This window comes from Lepidochelys kempii, chromosome 4 (genome assembly GCF_965140265.1).
Source record: "Lepidochelys kempii isolate rLepKem1 chromosome 4, rLepKem1.hap2, whole genome shotgun sequence".
Classification (NCBI taxonomy): domain Eukaryota; kingdom Metazoa; phylum Chordata; order Testudines; family Cheloniidae; genus Lepidochelys; species Lepidochelys kempii.
Genome location: NC_133259.1, coordinates 134587483 through 134605079, shown reverse-complemented (window position 1 = coordinate 134605079; position 17597 = coordinate 134587483). Strand labels below are relative to the sequence as shown.

The window sequence follows — 17597 nt, the reverse complement described above, 5'->3', positions numbered from 1 at the left end:
ATTGCTGAAGAGTGCCTGAGAACGTTGTCATGAGAAGTCTTCTGTTTCAAATTGAAGTGGCTATTGTGGTGGCACTGAGGATTTCCATTCCTCTGGTAATATTTGTCCTCATCTCTGGACCCTGCCACTGCATCCATGCTATGATGTTTGTTCTTAGCTCATAAATCTATCAGAGCTTTGCTTTGGTTATGTGTGTTTGGTTGGGGTTTTTGCCTGTTGTGTAAGAGAGAGAATGTTACAGAGAATGATTCTTCAGAGATAATTAAATATATTGCATATTATACAGCTTTCCGGTGTTAATTTGTTGTATGAAATTAAGAGCAAGTTACTTGTAGCATTGTCCTATGCAAGTATATGCACTGTTGTTTACTGACCAGTCTACAAGTTGGACATGTATATAGAACCTCACATCTAGGCACATGGGTATTTGATGCACAATTGTTTTACTCTAGTAAGTTGTTAAGTGCTACTGATTCAGTGTGGTTGAAGCAGTGTTTCGTCCAGGGAACACTGGGGGCTGGGAGTTGAATTGTGAGATTGTAATGTAATGCATTTTCAGCCTGTGTTACCACCTGTAGACTAGAATAGTGCTCATGGCCCCTCCAATCTCCCAGTATGAGTATTTTGGATCACTAGGTCTACAGAAGTGCCACGGTGACCGAACACGTTGAGAAGACTAACAATATTTTTACTTACCTGTTGGGGAAAGGATTTACTGTCTTTAGGCAACTGAGCAAATAGAATTTTTCAAGGCTTACATTAACCACATCTTCGTGGAAGGGTTTTCTCCTTTGAGCCATAGTTTGGTGATGCATTTCCTTGTTGCTGGTGACTTGGCAGGTTTTGGAGAACAGATAGTTTATCATCACAGCTGAGGGATTTATATATATATGTGACCACAATGTTCGGATCTGTTGAAGAAGATGGGCTTGGTAACCTGCTTGCCAACATCCTTTTCAGCAGAGGGTAGAGCCTGATATAAATTCATTAGTAATTAACAACATGATTGATTTAGTTTAGAATTCTCTCCCTAGCGGTGTGCACAGTTTGCAGGATGTCTGTCGAGAAATCATCACTTTTGGCACCTCGAAATTCTGGTAAACCCTAAGAAAGCTCTTCTCTTCTTTACCTAGTTCTGTCACATGACACATCCACTCCCTAAGTTGAAGCTGTCTTTATTTGCTGAGTTATCTGCAGAAATAGGCACCTGTGTGCTGTATGGGGACCATACAAGTACCTAGACTGTAAACTCTCCACCTATTTGTACAGTGCCTAGCAGAATGAAGTCCTTGTAAATGACTAGGGCTTCAAGGCCCTATGGTAATACAAATGATAAATCATCATAATACTGTCAAGACAGTAAATTAGATAATAAACTCTTTTGGGAGAGAGACCTTGTTTTTTATGTCTATAAAATGTCATGTACACTACAGGACTGCATAAATAATATAGTTCCTTTACTACTATTGAGAGCTGCACAGAGAATGGTAATATGTCCTTTAGAAAGGTCTGTGTTTCTGAATGTTTGTGGTTCATTTCCAAACAGACCATGGTTTGCTGTATGTTTTCACAGTTTCAAGTCTGAGGGTTGATATAGAGGCATCCGTGGTTTTAATGTGTTTGATCTATAAAGTGTCCATAAATGGCATTGATTTCAATGAGGAAGCTGGAAGAGCTATTCCTTCCCCCCACCTCAATAGAAGTCCCATCGATATGTATGGAACAGTATCTGATATCCAAACGAGGGATAATAAACAAACAAACTAGGGAAATGCAACCTAGAGGGAGCTACTATAAGGTGGGTGCATAACTGGTTGGAAAACCGTTCCTAGAGAGTAGTTATCCGTGGTTCACAGTCAACCAGTTCTGGGTTTGGTTCTGTTCGATATCTTCTTCGATGATTTAGATAATGGCATAGAGCAGCGGTTCTCAACCAGGGTCCGGGGCCCCTTAGGGGGTCGTGAGCAGGCTTCAGGGGGTCCGCCAAGCAGGACCACTGTTAGACTTGCTGGGGCCCCGGGCAGAAAGCCAAAGTCCTTTTGCATGGGGCTGAAGCCCAGGGCCCTGAGCCCCCGCCACCTGGGGCTGAAGCAGAAGCCTGAGCAACTTAGCTTCATGGTGCCCCCTGTGGCATGGGGCCGTGGGCAATTGCCCTGCTTGCTACCCCCTAACACCAGCCCTGGCTTTTATATGCAGAAAACCAGTTGTTGTGGCACAGGCGGGCTGTGGAGTTTTTATAGCATTTTTGGGGGGCCTCCAAGAAAAAGCCCAAGCATAGGAAGTACACTTACGAAGTTTGTGGACAGTACCAATCTGGGAAGGGTTGCTTTGGAGGATAGGATTATCGTTCAAAATGATCTGGACAAACTGAAGAAAATAGGATGAAATTCAATAAGGACAAATGCAAAGTACCGTAAAAACTCTTTTATCCAGTACTGCACCAAACGGCAAGCTCTATAAACCAGCATTGCTAATCTGCACTGAAAGTCCAGTTTATAGTGCGGTTGGTGTGAGGCCAGCAGGGGGCTGAGACATAGGAGGGGCTGTCGGGTACGCTCTGGGGGGGAGTTTGGGTCCAGGAGCGGGCTTGGGGAGGGGTTTGGGGCACAGGAGGGGCTCGGGGTGCCGGATCGGGGGACGCTCACCTCCGGTGGCTCCCCATAAGCACCTCCCCGTCCCTGCTGTTGCTGGTGGAGGTGCAGCCAGCTGGCTCTGCAGGCACATTGCCGCCGTCCCCCATCCCTGAGCGCTGGCTTCACAGCTCCCAGCCCATTGGCCAGGAACTGCAGCCAGTGGGAGCTGCAGGGGGCGACGCCTGCAAACCAAGGCAGCAAGACACAAGAAGTAATTCTTCTGCTCTACTCTGCGCTGACTAGGCCTCAACTGGAGTATAGTGTCCAGTTCTGGGCACCGCATTTCAGGAAAGATGTGGACAAATTGGAGGAAGTCCAGAGAAGAGCAACAAAAATGATTAAAGGTCTAGAAAACATGACCTATGAGGGAAGATTGGGGGGGAAAATGGGTTTGTTTAGTCTGGAAAAGAGAAGGCTGAGAGGGGACATAGTAACAGTTTTCAAGTACAGGTTGTTACAAGGAGGAGGGAGAAAAATTGTTCTCTTTAGTCTCTGAGGATAGGACAAGAAACAATGGGCTTAAATTGCAGCAAGGGCAGTTTAGGTTGGACATTAGGAAAAACTTCCTAGCTGTCAGGGTGGTTAAGCACTGGAATAAATTGCCTAGGGAAGTTGTGGAATCTCTGTATAACTTGCTCTTTAAAATCTCCAGTGACGAACACCTGTCAGGGATGGTCTAGATAATACTTAGTCCTGCCTCAATGAAAGGGACTAGACTAGATGATGTCCTCTCGAGGTCCCTTCTAGTCCTATGATTCTATCTTCCAATCTACTAGCAGTTTTTATGTGGCCTGCCTGCTGTTTGGTGAAGTCTGGGAGTGCTTGCGCCCAGTTTCGTGCTATCTGTAGACCTTGCTGGAGCCCTAGGCATAATTAATTGGGAACCAAAGGCTGTGAACCAGAGTAGGCCTGGCCTTGGCAAAAATAATACACTAGGTATTGGCTACCCAAGTAAGCGCATTCCTGACCTGAGAAGATGGTACAGGAACACATACCCAGAGTTCTCAAGTCAACTATGTAAACACATCATTAAGAGATGGTGCAGGAACACAAAGACCCCTCATAAGGTAAGAATGGGTTGATAGAACAATGGATAAGGATGTTTTGCTTGAGCTAACAGGCACATGGATAAGGGTAGTAACTAACAACATCTGGAGTGTCATATGTAACTTGTTTGTATCAATGTAGGAGGGACATCCTTGTTCAGCCTAGGGGACAAGATCCCGGTGTACTGACTGAGCAGGTACCTTGTCATGGGCATACATGTGTGAGTGTACCTGAATCATAGAATATCAGGGTTGGAAGGGACCTCAGGAGGTCATCTAGTCCAACCCCCTGCTCAAAGCAGGACCAATCCCCAACTAAATCATCCCAGCCAGGGCTTTGTCAAGCCTGACCTTAAAAATATCTAAGGAAGGAGATTCCACCACCTCACCTATGTAACCCATTCCAGTGCTTCACCACCCTCCTAGTGAAAAAGTTTTTTCCTAATATCCAACCTAAGCCTCCCCCACTGCAACGTGAGACCATTAATCCTCGTTCTGTCATCTGCTACCACTGAGAACAGTCTAGATCCATCCTCTTTGGAACCCCCTTTCAGGTAGTTGAAAGCAGCTATCAAATCCCCCCCCTCATTCTTCTCTTCCGCAGACTGAACAATCCCAGTTCCCTCAGCCTCTCCTCATAAGTCACATGTTCCAGTCCCCTAATCATTTTTGTTGCCCTCCACTGGACGCTTTCCAATTTTTTCACATCCTTCTTGTAGTGTGGGGCCCAAAACTGGACACAGTACTCCAGATGAAGCCTCACCAATGTTGAATAGAGGGGAATGATCACATCCCTCGATCTGCTCGCTATGCCCCTACTTATACATCCCAAAATGCCATTGGCCTTTTTGACAACAAGGGCACACTGTTGACTCATATCCAGCTTCTTGTCCACTGTCACCCCTAGGTCCTTTTCCGCAGAACTGCTGCCTAGCCATTTGGACCCTAGTCTGTAGCTGTGCATGGGATTCTTCCGTCCTAAGTGCAGGACTCTGCACTTGTCCTTCTTGAACCTCATGAGATTTCTTTTGGCCCAATCCTCTAATTTGTCTAGGTCCCTCTGTATCCTATCCCTACCCTCCAGCGTATCTACCACTTCTCCCAGTTTAGTGTCATCTGCAAATTTGCTGAGAGTGCAATCCATGCCACCCTCCAGATTGTTAATGAAGATATTGAACAAAACCGGCCCCAGACCGACTCTTGGGGCACTCCACTTGATGTCAGCTGCCAGCTAGACATGGAGCCATTGATCACCCGTTGAGCCCAATGATCTAGCCAGCTTTCTATCCACCTTATAGTCCATTCATCCAGCCCATACTTCTTTAACTTGCTGGCAAGAATACTGTGGGAGACTGTGTCAAAAGCTTTGCTAAAGTCAAGGAATAACATGTCCACCGCTTTCCCCTCATCCACAGAGCCAGTTATCTCATCATAGAAGGCAATTAGATTAGTCAGGCATGACTTGCCCTTGGTGAATCCATGTGACTGTTTCTGATCACTTTCCTCTCGTCTAAGTGCTTCAGAATTGATTTCCTTGAGGACCTGCTCCATGATTTTTCCAGGGACTGAGGTGAGGCTGACTGGCCTGTAGTTCCCCGAGCCTCCTTCTTCCCTTTTTTAAAGATGGGCACTACATTAGCCTTTTTCCAGTTGTCCGGGACCTCCCCCGATCGCCATGAGTTTTCAAAGATAGTGGCCAATGGCTCTGCAACCGCATCCGCCAACTCCTTTAGCACTCTCGGATGCAGCGCATCCGGCCCCATGGACTTGTGCTCGTCCAGCTTTTCTAAAGAGTCCCGAACCACTTCTTTCTCCACAGAGAAAGCTCCTCTGAGGCGCTAGTACTGTGCTTTGTCGACAATAAACTTGGCCAAATGCCTTTGGCACTGATCCGAGCCAGTGGTTTTTCCTGTGAATAACGTGGAGGTCTGCTGAATTAACCGGCTGCACTGTCTGCGAGTGCTGCTGATGTTGCTGCTCTTGGAGCTCCAACAACACTCCAGCACCCGCAACAACATTCCACCGCACTCCCAACGCTATCCTGTGGAAGCTTGTGTTGAATTGTATTCCCCCTCCTGTAAACGAGCGTCCGAAGATGAGTAAGCTTGTGAGGAGTGTCAGGAATAAGTACTCTAAAGAGGGGCAGGAATCATGGTAGGAGCTTCATCTGCGAATGAGTTGGGAAGGATAATAGAATCAGTGAAGAATCAATTATTCTACTGGGAAACTTCACCACAGAAGGTTTTCTGAGCTGAACGATTTGTCCTGTAGATTTTAGTTGCAATTCTGTTCTAGGACTGTCTCTTCCCGCCCCCACTCCCCCCGCCCCCGGGGCATAATAAATCAGCTAGCTGAAGGTGTATTGTTCAAGGCTTTCAAAAACAAATTCACTCCCAGGCTGTGGACAGTCATGGAAAATTTTAGCCCAAGAAACCAACTTGTCAGAAAGCTGTGAGCAACTGAAAACTGAGTTTTATAGTGAAAGGATACAGTCCCTATATAGGTTTCAGAGTAACAGTTGTGTTAGTCTGTATTTGCAAAAATAAACAACAAGGAGTCCGGTGAACACCTTAAAGCCTAACCAATTTATTTGGGCATAAGCTTTTGTGGGTAAAAAACCCACTTCTTCAGATGCATGGAGTGAAAATTACAGATGCAGGCATTATTATACGGACCCTATATAAGCTTTACCATAGTAGGTGTCATCAAGCATCCACTACAGTCACTTATGACATGCCTATTTGGACGTGTTCACAGAGCAAGTCACTTCATAACAAAGCACTGATCAAAGGCAAAATTATGGTACAAATGTTCTGATTAATTAAATACAAATGGTTTTATGGCATAAATTCATGCTTTCTCTTCCACAGAAGGGAACTCTAAGAGTTGAATAATAGCGTGTGTGAGTAATACTTATCTCCGTGGCAATCAGGATTTGAAAAAATAAGCTTATAACCCAAAGGTGTATCGTGCTATTATCTGCAATTTTCCTTATTTCCGTCTACTTTTGTGACTTTAATTAAAAGAGAGGGAGGAAGATTATGAGGGAAAGAAGTGGATGAGTTGTGCCCTATAATTATAGCTATTATTTTACTGTATTTTTGCTGTAGCTAGTGTAGAAAAGCTTTTAATAGAGCTATATTTTTAGAGCATGTGCCTTGCCTGAAGAAAAATTACAACTCACTTAATTTGAGTGGAGGATTTGTCAGGGAGAATAATCTGTTTTTACTGTAATATTAATCGGAAAATAACTTAATATCTTTTGCCATTATTCTTCTGCAGCGTGTCATTCCTCATCCTGACCCTCAGCTATCCCTTAAACTGATGCTGCTATCTTTGTTTTCCAGAGCTTCATTTTATTTCTCATTTCTACTGCTGGAGTGAGAGTAAGACTGAAAGAGGCAGGCATTGTGTATAATGGTACAAGTTTATGTTAATTGTTTAAAACCTCTAAAGCAAATGAAAGGATGGTGGTTGGAGTAAGAATGTAAAAGCTTAACTAAGGGAAACATTCAAGATCTAATGTAAATCCCCCAAAGTAAGAAAAGTGAAGTTTGACTGAACCCTTTTCTTGCTGTGCTCTGGTACAAAATGTTGCAATTGAAAAATATTTTTAGATAACCTTTTAAATTCATATCTGCAAAAATTAACTGTACAAAATGTGTCCTCTCCTGCTGGGAATTTGGTCTACCTCAGCTGTTTGTTCTGGACTCTGGGGGAGTATGTCTTCTCTGTGCCTCTCCTCACCCTCAAATTCTAAGAGTGAGGAAAATCAAACAAGCTAAAGCCAAAGTTATTCTGATTGCCCAGACCTGATCAAAAGAACAGCAGTTCTCAGATCTACTGCAACTATCTGTCTCTCCCCACAATTCCAGATCTATTGACCCAGCAGAGGTGTCGGAGTTGCCATCTGGACCCAGACTCTCTCCACTTGGCAGCATGGGCCATAGGACTTTGAGAGATTTTGAACTGTTCTGTTCAGACAAGGTACAGGAGATTCTATTGAACTCTAGGAAGTATTCAACTTGCCTGTGTTATGATCATAAGTGGAAAAGGTTCTCTTTGTGAGTAATCAACAATAATATTAAACCCAGCTTCAGCTCCTGCTCAGTCCATACCAGAATACAAACTTAATTTGAAATCTCCATATTGTTAGTAAAAGTACATCTCGCCGCCTTCTCTTGTTCTTTGCTGCTTAGCCCAGCGAAAGACTCTGTTTGGCCACAATCTGAAAAAAGATTTTTGAAGGGGTTAATGAACATCTACTCTCTGGTTAGAGAGCCCACACCTACGCAGGATCTTGGTCTTATACTCATTCAGCTCGTGAAACTTCCCTTTGAACTCATGAAAGAATGTTCCCTTCTTCATCTGTCAATTAAAACAGCCTTTATTATAGCAATTGCATCCACAGAAAAAGAGAGAGCTTCAGGATCTCATGGTGAGACCCTCTTTTACAGTTGTTTGCAGAGATAAAGTTATCCTTTGTTTGCATCCAAAATTTCTCCCCAGAGTGTTAACAGAATTACGTCCTAACCAAACTTGCCAGTAGCTTTTCCATAGGTCTCACTCTCACTCACTCACAGAGAAAACTAAGCTACCTACCCTGGGTGCTAATCGAGCTGTAGATTTCTATTTTAATGGGTCTATGAAATACAGGAGATGCCCTGTGTGACACAGCATGGTGGCGTTGGTTTAAGTACTAGTTTTAATGTGGGTACAGCCTCTCTGATGTACCAAGTTCATAGGCAGGTCTGGACTGGCTCTTTGCCCCATGTGACACAGAGGCTCACTGGTTGTTCACTACGCTGTGTCAGCAACTCTTGTCAAGCCTGACACACTCACTGCACCTTGACCTAGACAAAGGAATGGTTCTGCCTGCTTGAATGGGTCTCCAGTGTAAACTGAGCAAGGGGAGATAGTGAAGGTATATTTACATAAAAGGTAATCAAAGCCATCCAACTAGTGAGTGGGGGAGATAACCACAAACTGTCACCACAGGAGGAGGAGACTGCAAAAATTAACCTGGCTCCAAGCAAGCTGAGCCCCCAGGAGGGCTTCCTGACTTCGATAACAAAGATAAAACTTCAAGGATATGAGCAGAGAGGAAAAGCCATTTTTGGCATTCCTCACTTGAGGAGTCAAAGAAACGAAGCACTTTGAGCTCTGTATGCTGGGTCCTGGCTAAAGGACAGGCCAGCCAGGCTGGACGAATGACGGCGGTGAGAAAAGTTCTTTGAACAAAAGACTCTAGTTTGTCGTGTTTTAGCTTTAGAAGCATATTTTTACTACTACTTGTTCGGGACCATTTCGTCCTTATTCCCTATACTTAGTATCACTTAAATTATGTCCTTTTGCTAATAAACTTTTTACTTTGACCATAAACCAACTCAGGGCTTTGATTGAAGTGGTGGGGTTTGTCAACCCCTGCCCCTCTCTTAAGTGATTTAGCTGCTTATTACCATCTCTTTAAAGGAGCAGCAAACTTGATAGGGTTTTGTGGTGCTACAGTAAGAAGGGTGGTTTGGGGGGAGAACGAGGGGCTGGAAGGGTTGTCGAGGTCCCCCTGTAAAGAGTAACTGGATGGTGGAAGCCAGGGGGAGATCTGTGTGCTATAGAAGCTGGCTCTTGGTATCAGAGCCCCGAACCAAAGCAGCACAACACACAGGCACTTAGAGCAAGGGGTGATACAACCCCTCACTGGTCTAGGTTGAACCCCAAAGTGTGTCACCAGTATCCATGCATGTCTGGAACAGTTTAAAAGAATTCTGTACCTGTTGCACTTTGTCTGGCAATCTGAAACGGTGCATGCCCTTTTGAACATCAAAGTGAACAGGAAGGCAAGATACTTTACAGAGAGTCCCTGAAGTATGTTTCTTTTCCAGTTCAGATGACTTAAGATGCTGTCCTTCAGAACAGGAGCTACCAGAGGTCAGTGAGCTAAACTGTAGTCTGCCTCAGTCAAGGGTGGAATAAGTCTTGTTAATTTACTCACTAACCTTTTTGGCCTGTTTAGCTGGGATTTTTTCATGGTCTGTGTGTCTAAAAATATCCTCACTGCATTTTCTACTTTTATGCATCCGATGAAGTGAGCTGTAGCTCACGAAAGCTTATGCTCAAATAAATTGGTTAGTCTCTAAGGTGCATAAGTACTCCTTTTCTTTTTGCGAATACAGACTAACACGGCTGTTACTCTGAAACCAATCACTTGATGATTACCTATTCTGTTCATTCCCTCTGGGACACGGGGCATTGGCTACAGTCGGAATGGCCAGTATGGCCGCTCTTATATTCCTTGAGTTTACTACTTACAGAAATCCACTGCACGGTTTCTCTGCCACTTGTTGCTTGTTTGAAATAGGCAATGGCTTGTGTTACCTTCTAGTTTTTGTTAGAACAGAAGTCTGCAGTCAGTCTTCCTAGGTGCTGTCTCTGAGAATTCATGGAGAGAGTGGCCTATTAGATACCAGACACAGAAACCAGAGTAAATAAGAGATTGTTGTCAAAATCTGGTTGAGTGAGTTTGTTCTTGCTTCGCTCTTGCATCTGGCAGTGTTCTCATAGGAGGCGATTTGCTGGGGACTTAAGGCTGCAGGAGAGGCAGTCCCCAGCTGACAGATCCTGACTGATGTGGTACAGTCTCGTACTTCCATGCAAGTAGAAATCTGCTTTGAGTGTTTTCATACATGAGCTTGAGACTTCTGAGCCAGAATGGATAACTTTTGGGACTGTGGTCATTGACAGCACCCTTCTGTCAAAAAGCCCTTCCAAAGATAGTCACCAGAATGAAAATAAAGGGGCTGATCTGGGTAAGACCTGTTTTATAATGTACTATATAGTTCTAAACCAGATGTCATCCCTGAAATACGAGTGTCTAAATGTTTTTTCTGTCTCATAGGAGCCAGTTGATTTTGATAGTGAATTCAAAATAGTGTAGTGGACCTTATCCCAAAACCAGGAATTAATCTAATCCCCAGCTTTCATGAATCACTTGGCTTGTAAAAGGTGCCCTGCTTTAATGGGAGCTTTGGGAGGCATTGGGTCTCCTCAAGTCTCCCCTACATAGTATCCCCTCTTTGTCCAGCCAGCTAGCTCCTCCACGCCCCTGAGGTTAAGGGATAGATCATGCTCTGTACCTGTGTAGGTTCACATACTAATGCTTGCTTCCCTCCTAGGACTGTGATGAGGCTTAATTATCCAATGCTTAAGAAAGAATGTGCCATGTAAGGTGTCAGTATGCAGTAGCAAGCAACAGCCTGCAGGTCTCTCCTTGCGTCTCTGTCCTTGATGTTCTTCCTGGTATGATTCTTGAATAACTCCTGTATTTTTATACGGGTTACTTAAATGGAATTCTTCATAGTATTTTTATTAACTTGAAGCAGTGTTGGCACCAAGCTATTCCTTTCTTGCCAGGATACAGCTCCTGTTTTTAAAAGGGCTGAGTTTGGAAAAGACGGGCCATGAGGAGGCAAATGTCAAGAGCCATTTCCTTTGATTGCATTTATAAGGCACATGAAGGATTTGTTTTGAAATTGTTCAGTTGATTTGATAAAGCTCTCGTGACTGACGAAGCAAAGGAATAATCTCTCAACAAGATGGGAGTGTAGCTTGATATTTCATGAAGTTTCTTGTGGGTGCAAACTGCTGCAAATTTGCTTATTCTAATATATTAATTATGTCATCATAATGGTCCCTCTGGAGGAGCTAACTAACTCACTCAAATTCCCAGGTAACATTTTAAAACACGATGCATGAGGCTATTTTGGATGCTGAGCAAAACTGCTGTACAAACAATAACTTTTAAGAGTAGTAAATAATTTTTCAGTTTTAATGTATGTAATTAATCAGAGCATGGGACACTGATGTGTCTCTGCTTCATCACTGGACATAAGTAGGAATATGGATTGGATTTTGCACATTTTAAAAAGTAATTGTTAGTCTGGACTCCAAAGAATTTCTCTGTTATGGTCTTAAAGTTACTATGAAAAATCGCTGTCATTGCTATTTTAGATTTTAAAATAGCACATTTTCAAATCTGAGATGTTTAAAATACAGTAGTTGGTGCAAAACTATGCCTCATAATAACACAATGCATCACTTTTAATAATGAAATGTACTCTTCTGCCATGTTTGTTCCTTGACAGCTATCTATTTTTCTGTAAAAAGAAAGGTTCCTTTAAAGGAATGATTACAGGACTTTATTCTATTAATGAAACACTGTGTATACAAGTGCCTTTGTTCCCATACTTACAACAGTAAGCTTTCAAAAGTTCTTAAACACCTATCTTTTCTGTATAAAAAATCTGCAGCCACCATAATCAGCCTTGCTTGTGTAGTACTAGTTATTTCTTTGCACACAGGGATGTTGTGGAACCTTTCTCCACCTTCAATTTACTTTTCCATTCAAGCTGTCAAGCCAAAACCTTTTTGACCAATAATTTAACTCTCCAAAGATGAATTATTGGTGATTGAGGAGATGATCCAATTTCTACTGTGGCCAGTTCTTCATTGCATTCTGTTCTGTAACCATTCTTTTGATTGTGACTGGTAAGGATGGGATCTACTTTCACCTGGATAGCCCACCAGGAGAGGTTCAAGACTATATCAAGAAGCAAGTCTGTGGGACTGGGTATTCTAGTACATTACCAGATATTCCTCTTGGCAGGGTGTCAATAAAAGCCCAAATGGACCATCCAGGTTGTCAAGACTGCATCCCTCACAGGTGGTTCTGGTCTTAGAAGGTTTAAGTCTTGATATATCACACTTGGGGCATTGTTTTCTTAGATGTACCTGCAATGCAAAAGAACCAAAATGATGATGTGCTACTCTAGGACAGGAAAAGGCTAGCTGACTAGCTCTAATGAGCAATCGTGGTTCCGTTTTTCTTACTGGTGAAACTAATTAATTTCCTTTCTTGCCCTGATGAGATTGTTTGTTTGTTTTTCTTTCTGATGAGTGTGCATATCTTAAACATTAATAATTTGTGTGAGACATGTCTGTTATTGCTTAGATAAGATCTTTGGCTTAGGTCAGGTCTTCAGCTGGCGTGAATATGTGGGTCTTCGCTGATGTCAGTGGAGTTATGCCAGTTCACGCCACCTGAGGACCTAGCCTCTTGTCTTGAACGCTGCTTTAAATGTAACCTTTAAAAAAAGAAATATATTGGGCAGTCATGCAGAAATAAGCCCTGTAATTTTAAAGAGCCTTTTATGAATACCGTGTTAGAGACTATGGTATTATGGCATCTTCATAAATAAGACCTGGTATTTAAACACAGTTAATCATTTCATCTAGATCATTTGGTCATGACTGCATTTCAGACCAATCTTTTATTTTAGAGGGCTTTCACGATTTAGAAATTGTAAAGTGTCAGTTTAATGTGAGATTTTCTTTTTGGTTCATATCATCTCCTTGCTTTTATTCCATCTTTTTCCATCAACCACTTCAGCTCTTTCATCAGTTCACTGGCTTGTTGGCCCTGTGTCCACAATGGTGTCCTGGCAGGAAGAAACTTCTATGTTACTGAATAAATTTGTTAGTCTCTAAGGTGCCACAAGTACTCCTTTTCTTTGTTACTGAAGGTTTTTTTTGGAAAGAGAATCTAACCAGTATCAACTGTTAATCCCAATGCCTGGCTCAATAGGCATAACCTCTTCTTCTGACCATATTACATCCATACAATGATCACCATTTAGACAAAGTCAGCAGTTACTCCACCCCAGTATAGACCATAATTGTTCCCTCTTCTAAGTCTTCCATAATGTGTTTACTCTTGATATATGTTGACTTTTTGATGGTGACCACTGAAATTTTGTGTGTACATCAAACTTGTAAGCTTCAGATTGAAAAGTGAAAGCTGCAAGTATATTATATGAGGAAGAAGTTGAATGTAAGTATTTTGCCTGCAGTCAATGCCTACAATAATTTATTCAGCTAATGATGGTTAGGTTGAGTGGTAGTGGAAGATTGCTGTGTGTGTGTTTTGTCTGAAGTAAATTAAAACTTCCAAAAGACTTGGAGCCATCAAGCTCTGCACGTTGTTGTCCGAGTAGCTGCATGATCTTACTATTGTTAATCGTCTTCCTTCCACATATAGCCTCCTGTAGATTGGAATGCACAAACGTAGTATCCTGTTTCAAATTAGATTGAAAAGCATATGGGTGCACCCTGCACCTGCGTAGAGCCCCAGGCATGCCTTAATGTAAGATCAGGGCATTGTAATGTAGGCAACTAGAAACAGAGATAGCGTCTCCTTAGGAGTTTGTTCAGCACTTTACACAATTTGACGGTGATCCTGATTGAGGCCTTTGGCCACTGCCAAAATACAAATAAGAACTTTCAGAACTCCAGGCAAATCTTCCTTTTTAAAGAACTGAGTTAATCACTGATCTCAAAGGCTAAGGAATGAAAGTGTTGACTCAGTGAGCAAACAGAGCAGAATAAAAGAGGATAGATTTTGCTAACAGTGCATTAACTGTTCACCTCTCCGTTCATGCATGAGATTTTACCAATTAATATGGGTGAAAGTAAGATGATCTAAGATGTTGGACAACTTGACAGATATCCTGTGTGCTTACCCCAGTTATTTTACTGAATTGGAACCCATAATTGACAACAGAAGATGATTTGGGTACATTCAGGCTCACCCACCTCAGTGACTCTAGATTAAGATTGATTTCAGTTTGCTGCAAATTGTTGAATTCAGTTTCAACTCTGTTTTCATTTGACCCCTGTTTGGAAAGGTTTAAAGTAGATTGCTATCAAATATGTCCTTTAGTATGTGTAACCTTCAAATAATTGTCACTCAGGAAAAGACTGTATATAAACAGATTAAACAGTGTATGGATGCATCCCGAGGGGATGTGTGGATTTTCTGTTCTGAGTCTGATTCACATAAAAAGGGGAGTAAAGGGAATATAACTAATACAGTATACATTTGTGAAATCCTGCACCCTTCCATATATTCTGTATTGTGCAAATAATAAAATGAATGTAACCATCCCTTGCATCAAAATAAGCATGTCTAACAATAACCTGTCAGGTTGTTAGCTTGCATAAATCAAGTAACTTAATTGTCAGTGTCCATCAAAAACCTATTCACTAGTAAAATGTCACTTACAAGCTAAATATTCAGACCTGTATGGAAGAATTATTAATTCAGCTCTGGTCTGTACCTCCCCTTCTCTCCAAGCTGTTCAGGGGCTGCTGTTGGCATGTCATTTAAGCTGCTAATTAAGGTGATAAACTATGTTAAGAGAAAGGAAAAGAGAGACTGGACCAAAGTACTGAAGCCCTGTCCACATCCTTTAATTGATAATCATTAATTTGGCAAATATTCACCTGAAATAAGCAATGGTAATAACAGTAACATAATCTTCCTTATATTTATTACATTAAAAATACCGTAACCTCTCATGTTGCAAAATCAAGCCCTGCAATTAAGATGGAGTATCACTGTTGTGTGCTAATCACACCAATAGTGAAATTCTCGTGCATTATCTGCCAGTCTGTTTCTAAAGAGCTGTAAAGTGTTTCAACAGAATAATTAGTAGTGGTTTTATTGGTAGTGTGAGGGTGTTATCCCATGTCTGCCATAGACTTGGTGTGTAATGTTGGACAAGTCACCTTGCTTTGCCTCAGTTTCTCCACTGGTAAAATGGTGAGAATTATGGCTACCCACCTTGCCAGCATGTTGTGGTAGTTGAAGTAAACAGCAAAGAGAAACTACTGCTCTTTTGTGATGCCCAAAAATGGCTTCCATGTTTTAATAAAAATGTTTTGTTTTTAACATTAGAAATGTCAAGTTCTGGCTTCTCTGTATTGGAAGTCTTGGCAATCTTTGAAAGATCTAAATGACTGCTTAATTCTTCAACAAACCTTCCTCTCTCTAATGGACCTGGGAGACTTCCAACTCAAGTCTCATCACTGAGCTATGATGTCACTCATTTTGGTCCTCCGAAGGTTGTCTGACTTGTCCAGCGAAAAGAGGGTGGTTAGGGCCTGATATTTGTAATGTATTTAAAAATAATCAAAACCAACCAAGCAGGGAGCGAAAAACCTGTTGAAAACAAAAACAAATATTGAGGCATTCCTTAAAGGAGGAATAAGAGAGAGAAGCAATTTATTTATTGGCCTCTACCCTTAAATTGTTTGCAACAGCACTTTGAGACCTCTGGATGAATGGATCTACGGAAGTGCAAAGTACTATCTGTTCATTATTCTTTTTAAAAAAATAAAGGGAGCCCTCTAGTTAGAACTCCGTGCAATACTGCAAATTAAGGGTAAGTTTCTTTATTGATTTACTGGCTATTATACAGCTGCTGGGACAAGATGAAGCCAAGTAAGGCCCCAACTCTGCCAGCTATCCCATGAGCAGGGCCCTGATGTCACAGAGTGCCTTTCCCACTGAGCAGCTCATAGGATTGAGGCCTAGAAAGGAAGGAAAATCACGACCATTAAAATGCCATTTTTGTCTTTTTTACCATCAATGTTTAAGACACCTGTTTTCACCCATGCATATTATATCAGAGCTAGAACAGGAATATTTAAAACTTTCATTCGGCAGAAGGGAGAGTGTGTCTCTTGTATTGTCTAACCTAAGCCATAACACTTCCATCTCTCTTGACAGTTGCACTATAAAGTCTCTTCAGCGACGTCATGTTTGCATCAGCCGACTGGAGCGGCCTCAGAACTGGGGGGAGAACTCCTGTGAAGTGAGATTCGTCATTTTGGTTCTCGCACCTCCTAAAATGGTGAGTGTTTCTCCATCATTCGCTTCTGATGCCTCAGAATGCTTTTCTGATGGTTCTCTTGTGGAGCTCTACCGGGGTGCATGACCACCCATTTTCTAGATGCAGCAGGAAGAGAGCAGGACTGAGGTCACCACAGTGGTTGTCTGCCAACATCTCCTTCTGACTCAGCAGTGAGCACAAGGTATAAAATTATGACAGATGACTTTCCTGTTCCCCAGGCTCCTGCGGTCTCATTATAGAGCAGAATGGCTTCCTATCTAGCATTGGAGCTGGAACCTGGCATAGTCTGTAAGTCTGGCTGTGACTGATCTGGTATCAGAGCTCTTGCCCCAATGTGTAGCCTATACCAATAGGCTGTTTGCTAGGTAAAGCTTGGGTATAAGTTAAGGTGGTAATGTAATGAGCCTGCAAGGCCTGAAAGACCATAGCTTAGCTAAACAAGGCTTAAGGCGCATAAGCAGCTAATCAAAAGTAACCCTAGATCGGTGATACTCAGACCTCAGGTGCCAAATTAGCCATCAGCATTACCCAAAAGAGCCACAGTCATGTGAATTCAGTGTTTCATTTACTATAGTACTATAGATTCATACAGTAACTCCTCACATAAAGTCGTCCCGGTTAATGTTGTTACATTGCTGATCAATTAGGGAACATGCTCATTTAAAGTTGTGCAATGCTCCACTCTTACATTGTTTGGCTGCCTGCTTTCTCCACAGCTGGCAGTCTCCCTATGCCCCTCCCCCCCATCCCCACAGTGCCTCCTGCCCCCCGGCAGACCCCGCGGATCAGCGCCTCCTGCCCACGGCAATCAGCTGGCTTGCGGTGTTTAGGAGGAAGGGGGGAGGAGCGAGGACTCGGTGCGCAGGCTCCCCCTCCCTCCCCTGCCTCCTGAACAATGCAAACCAGCAGATTTTCCCGGACAGGAGGCAGGGGAGGGAGGGGGAGCCTACATGCCAAGTCCTCGCTCCTTCCTCCTGCCCCACAAGCCAGCTGATTGCCCTGGGCACGAGGGGTGGGGGGGAGCGAGGACTTGATCTGCCTACCCCCTCCCTACCTTCCCTGCCTCCTGCCCAGGGCAATCGGTTGGCTTGCAGTGTTCAGAAGGGAGTGGGGAGGAGCGAGGACACACTGTGTGAAGTAAAGGAGGAGGAGGTTGGGGGGGAGAAGAG

At 42.9% G+C, this 17597-nt stretch overlaps 1 protein-coding gene across 4 annotated transcripts in view; it reads left to right on the top strand.

The window, feature by feature from the left end:
• SLC4A11 (solute carrier family 4 member 11) overlaps window positions 1-17597 on the top strand; it is a 156667-nt gene that overhangs the window by 77814 nt on the left and 61256 nt on the right. For all 4 annotated transcript variants that reach the window (XM_073342968.1, XM_073342965.1, XM_073342967.1 and 1 more), the window contains exon 7: window positions 16305-16428. In XM_073342968.1, the coding sequence (XP_073199069.1) occupies window positions 16305-16428 (124 nt within the window). The remainder of the gene's footprint in view (window positions 1-16304; window positions 16429-17597) is intronic.